At 35.7% G+C, this 5,579-nt stretch overlaps 1 protein-coding gene across 5 annotated transcripts; it reads right to left on the bottom strand.

Annotated features, from left to right (window-relative positions):
* Positions 1–1,097: 1,097 nt before the first annotated feature.
* LOC119981739 (zinc finger BED domain-containing protein RICESLEEPER 2-like) lies at positions 1,098–5,357 on the bottom strand. 5 transcript variants are annotated; one of them, XR_005464244.1, is made up of 5 exons: positions 5,146–5,356; positions 1,890–3,929; positions 1,736–1,784; positions 1,394–1,501; positions 1,098–1,292 (listed from the first exon to the last, which is right to left on the bottom strand). XR_005464244.1 is itself a non-coding variant. In XM_038824852.1 (5 exons), the coding sequence occupies exons 2-4, from the start codon at positions 2,528–2,530 to the stop codon at positions 1,743–1,745; spliced, it is 588 nt and encodes a 195-aa protein (XP_038680780.1). In that variant the 5' UTR covers positions 2,531–3,929; positions 5,146–5,357; the 3' UTR covers positions 1,098–1,292; positions 1,736–1,742. The 5 variants fall into 5 exon arrangements, 3 of the variants coding, with proteins under 3 accessions (XP_038680780.1, XP_038680779.1, XP_038680778.1); XM_038824852.1 differs by lacking the exon at positions 1,394–1,501 and having other exon boundaries at positions 1,890–2,411; positions 2,507–3,929; positions 5,146–5,357; XR_005464243.1 differs by having other exon boundaries at positions 1,394–1,784.
* Between the last annotated feature and the right edge of the window lie 222 nt (positions 5,358–5,579).

Raw genomic sequence — 5,579 nt, 5'->3', positions numbered from 1 at the left:
AATTAGGTTTTTAGTTTTGTTTAATTAATTAATTTTAATTAAATTGATAAGTGGTTTAGAGATATTTAATTAGTGTTAGTTAAGTGTAATTAGTTGTAAGTGATGTTAGTGGGTAAAATTTTCCATGTCATTATATTTTTTAAAAAAACATTTTTCACATTGGAAATGTCAATCCACATCAACGTAAAAAATTGACTTTTGTATGCCACATAAGCGGTTGACTGCCCAAAACTTAGAAATCCTATCCAAGTGACCAATTTGACACATTTTCATCTATGAGTTATTAAATTAAAACATTTTAAATTACAGTGTGTAAATTGGAACACTGACTATCTTTCGGTGTGCAAAAGTGGTATTAACCCTACAATAAATTTTAAAATTGTAAAACAAAAATATTATGTGATATGACACACATCTCAAACCACTGGATTCTTTTAAACGAATTGTGTAACCCGAAATTCGTGGGATAGAGGGAGCAAGTTTGGGTCCTAATTAGTAGAAACAATTGCTGGTAGCATAAAGTTGTTGAAAATGTAGTGACAAATTACTTAGAGGGGTATTATGCATTTAAGTTTTAACATATGTAAATATTTAATATTGAAATAAATTACAAATAATTTAGAAAATAAAGATAAATAATTTAAAATAAAATAAATAATATAATTTAAAGAATTATTTAGAGAATCATTAAATAATTAAAAGAGAGATGTGACGAATAAAAGAGTAAGAAGAATGGGGTAATTTAGGTAGTTCATTAAAAAGTAGAGGTTAGTTTAGGGAAAAAAAACTAATATTGTCTCAAAATGGTCCTCCAAGAGACAATTTCAAAATTGCCTCAAAATGTTACCTTTATTTAGGGATGAAAATGGGTCGGGCCGGGCCGAGCTGGGCTTTGACAGGCCCTAGGCTCGGCCCGTTGCCATTAAATAAGGCCCGAGCTCGGCCTGAGCCTTAAAGGGCTTCAAAAACTCGAGCTCGGGTTCGGCCCGTTAGAAAAGAGCTCAGCCCTAGGCTCGGCCCGTTGAGCCCGGCCCGTTTGTAAGCTTGATCATAAATATAAAAAAACCCTGTAAAAATGCCTCAAATAAAATCCAACATTAATACAAGTAAAATTACTACAATAGCAACCAACATTACATAAAATCCGTAAGTAAACTCCAAAATAATATACGAGTCAAATGCTTCATAAACAATAACAAAATCTGTAATGAAACTCCAACAATCCTTCTTGATTGTAAGCAGCTTGAATCTCCATGTTTTGAAATGAACTCTATAACTTCCGAAACTCCAACCTAGCAAGTAGCAAAGTATCAATTAACCAAGTGAATTTGGTAACATGGTCCATGTCAATCAACCTATGCATTGTCACAGGAATCAATCGATAAAGTATAACCTGTGATGGAAATTCTATTTGGGAAAAGGAAATCAGTAAATCAAACACCACCTCTCCCATTCTCTACCCTCTCCCATGGCTGCATGGTTGCACCCTAGTTTGCAAACACTATCATATTGAATTGATGACTTGAGATCAGATAGTCGAAGGCAAGAAAAGGGGAAAATCAATAGTATTTGGGTAAATAAGAAACTAACAAAGAACATAGATATACTTGTGTTTAGAAATTAAGACATAGATATACTTGTGTTTAGAAACTAACTTTCAATGCATGACAAAATGCTTTTATGTCTGAATCAAAATTTGTAAATATTGAACATAATCTAATAGTATTACACTCACCTAACTTTTATGGAACATTGAGAACAAACTCTTCATCATTTTCTTCTTTCTGCAAACAAATAAAAAAAAAGAAAAAAACAATCATCAATCTAAAATGTGAGGTTTTAAAACTTAATATTATAGGAAGTTAAGTGATATGAAATGAAATAATCACCTTGCGCGATTTCTTCTTTAACCCATGAAGATTTCGTATCCAATCACCTCCACACATCAAACCTTCAACAGTTTTTGGTGCTAAATTAGCTCGATATGTGTCGATAACTCTACTACCTGCACTGAATGTAGCCTCTGAAGCTACTGTTGTGATGGGAATAGCTAGAACATCTGAAGCCATTTTTGACAAAATACGATACTTTAGGCTATTTACCCTCCACCAACCTAAAGCATTCCATTTTCTTCTTTCTTCTTGAGAACATCTATAAACAACTTCTCCTAGGTAAACATCCAAATCAGATTTTGTAGGGGGAGCATTTTCAGTCATGTCTACAAACTCATCAAATTTGGACCATCCAGAATTAATATCAACTGTAGAGCTAGAACCAACATCATCTCCCTGGGATTTAGATGATCTCTGACTACTACCTTCCTCGTTGGTTGAGGCAAAATTAGCTGCATACTGCTCATACATTTCATATAAAGCTCCACGGACCTTCTCAATATTGTATATCACTTCGAACTTTTCATAAATCAATGGAAAACAAAATTCAATCAACTTCATTTTACACTGTGGATCTAACACAGCAGCAATCGAAATCAATAAATTGCACTCACCCCAATACTTCTCAAACTTCGCATTCATTTTCCCAACCATAGCTTTGATGTATATGTTGTTATCCATTGCTCTCTTTTGTAAAATTTCTTTCACTCGATACATCTCAGAAAGAAATAAATTGGAAGTTGGGTAGTCACTTCCCGATATGAGATTAGTGATTGTGTTGAACACAGATAAGATTTGACATACATTCTCTACTCTCTCCCATTCTTCCTATGTTGGTAAATTATGATAAAGAGGTTCCCTTTCTTTAAAAATAAAAAATGCATCCTTAAACTTCAAAGCAAGTGACAACATCTCAAAAGTAGAGTTCCACCGTGTTGGAACATCCAAAATCAGCTTCCTAGCAGGTAGTTGCAATTGCTTAACTATTTCAGTGAACTTCAAAAATCGTGCTTCAGAATTTTTCAAACATTTGACACTCTCCCTCACATTGTAAATCACATCATCAATGGCAGCAATTCCATCTTGAACTAAAAGATTCAGAATGTATGCACAGCAACGAACATGAAACAACTGTCCATCAAGTATCAATTTCTTATTTCTAAGAAATGTGTTCTTCAAAGTTCTAATTGCCACATCATTATAAGAAGCATTATCAACAGACAAAGAATAAACTTTATTTTCAATTCCCCACTCAGTCATGCATTTGAAGAAAGCATCAGCAATATCAACACCATCTCGTGGAGGTGGTATATCCACAAAGTTAAGTACTCTTTTCTGCAATTTCCAATTAGCATCAATAAAGTGCCCAGTAACAACCATGTATTCTATTTGTTGACATTTTTTAGTAATGACTTTAACTTCTTTTTTTCTTTATCATACTCTTCCATGCAATCACTTTGCGCAGTGATACGAGTATATGGTATATACTCATGAGAACTATTCTTCATGATAAGATTAAATCCCTCTTGCTCCACTATAGAGAATGGATGCTCATGCATGAGAATAAAATGTGCAATACTATCTCTGACCTTCTTATAATCATATATAAAAGTAGAATGAGGAGATGTCTCACTAGTGATTTTACCCGAGCGGAAACCCGATATCTTTTGAGACTTTTGATTTGTCATCCTTCTTGCACATCCCTTTAAGTGTCTCCTGAAATGAGATGTCATGCCACCACTGATTTGAAGTTGTGCCTTGCAATGTTTGCATTGCATTTTGTTTGTTCCTTTTACTTCATCGAACTCATCCCAAACCGCGGATCTCCTTCTCTTTCTTTTCTTATCAATCTCTAAACTTTCTTCGTTTTCGTTTTCTCCTCCCCCATCTCCCTCTTCAACTCCCTCTTCAACTCCCTCCTGATCTTCATTTTCCACTTCGTCTTCCTCATGCTCTTGTTGTTCTTGCTCTTGCTCCAAATCCATAGTCACACCCACGGGCTGTTCTTCTGGGGTAATCACACCATCAACTTCCATCCTGAAATAGAAGAGTTTCAAAAAATAGCAAAAACATATTGTTAGCTAGCTAGCTTGAATTATAGGTGATTTTACTGTTGTAGTATCAAAGAATAGCAAAAACACATTCCTAAAAAAAATTATAGGTGATTTTACTGTTGTAGTTCATCTACAATACTACAACAGACCCGGACACTCCTAGATTACAGAGTGTTGTAGTCTTTTGCAGCCTTGCAGCTCTAGCCATAAAAATGGCTTTGTTTACTCTCCCTAGTTCAAACTCTCAACCTGTCCAGCAATCTACTTTTACCCTCTTCTCAGACAAAGAAAGAATACACAAAGAAAAGATTTGCGTCCACAGTTTTTGCGTGATAACCAGAAACATGTCACAACTAGATGGCATACAAACATATATAGACACTGTGTGTTCGCTTTTGATTAGCGTCGGTAAGAGCCAAATTATTTGCTAAAAATGTCAAAACAAAACAGCTGGACTTTTTGAAACTAATAAGACAAGGCAAAACAAAACTAGTTAGCTTTTAGACTAGGCAAACACAACATTTAGTTACATTGTTTTACCAACTCATGTACTGAGTTGATGTACCACCACCACCAGATTATTTAATAGTGCTAGTAGACTGTAGATAATCTTGATTTAATTGCCAGGGGAGGAGGAATGGACTTTGTTGCCATCACAATAAAATGGCACAGTAGCCAAACAAAATATGAAAGGTTGAGTGAGTTAATACCCAATAGTAAATATCACAATTCTTCCAAGAAACGGCACCCACGAATTCAAAACTACATGAATAAAAAACATAGAATTCAAAACTACTAGCATTTTCCACCAGGGAATGATAAAGGTACCGGTACATAGACAAAAAGCTACAAAAATCCACAAAGACTACAATGCAAATCCTAAACACGAAGCAACAACGAAACATTAAAAATGGAACTCCCAACCCCAAATACAAAAGAACCGACAAATCCTAAACAGATCCGTAAATCAAACACCCAACCACAACAGAGACACAAAACTTCTTGACGCTTGACCTCTGAAAGTAACCAAAGTGGCTTACGTCGGAGGCATTTGCCACTATAATCGGATCCGATCCTTCTCTGTCGGAGGCATTTGCCACTGTAACCCCTTTTTTTCGTCTTTGTGGATTCTAGGTATTTTTGTTCAACACAAAAGTACCAAAATTAAAAAAGGGGTTTAAGATCGGAAGAAAAAATACCTGATAAAAGGCCGAGAAATAAGAGCTCAAGCAATTGGCGTGCAGTCGAAGAAAACAGATCAGAGAAGACGAGAGAGGTTCCTTTGCTCTCATTCAATATACATGGCGATTGCGAACTTCGATTTGCTCTCTCAACTCTCGTTCTCTCTGCTAGAATTTTTTTCGTATAGGAGATTAGGAGCAATTGGCCTTACAAGGCCAGAGCCCATGGTATGGTTAGTGTAAAGATTATGGATTTAGGGAATTAGGGCTTCTTGGATGGGCTTAAACAATGGGAAATCTATTTGGGCTAATATATAGATATACATATGTGTATATATATACAGGCCCGAGAGCCTACGGGCCGGCCTTCTCCAAGCTCGGGCTTGGCCCTAAATATCACATGAGCTTTCCATTAGGTCCGAGCTCAGCCCCTTTGTCTTACGGGCCGAGCT

Source organism: Tripterygium wilfordii, chromosome 17 (assembly GCF_013401445.1).
Source record: "Tripterygium wilfordii isolate XIE 37 chromosome 17, ASM1340144v1, whole genome shotgun sequence".
In the NCBI taxonomy this organism is placed as follows: Eukaryota; Viridiplantae; Streptophyta; class Magnoliopsida; order Celastrales; family Celastraceae; genus Tripterygium; species Tripterygium wilfordii.
The sequence above is the reverse complement of the archived record's forward strand: the minus strand, read 5'-3'. Positions and strand labels throughout refer to the sequence as shown.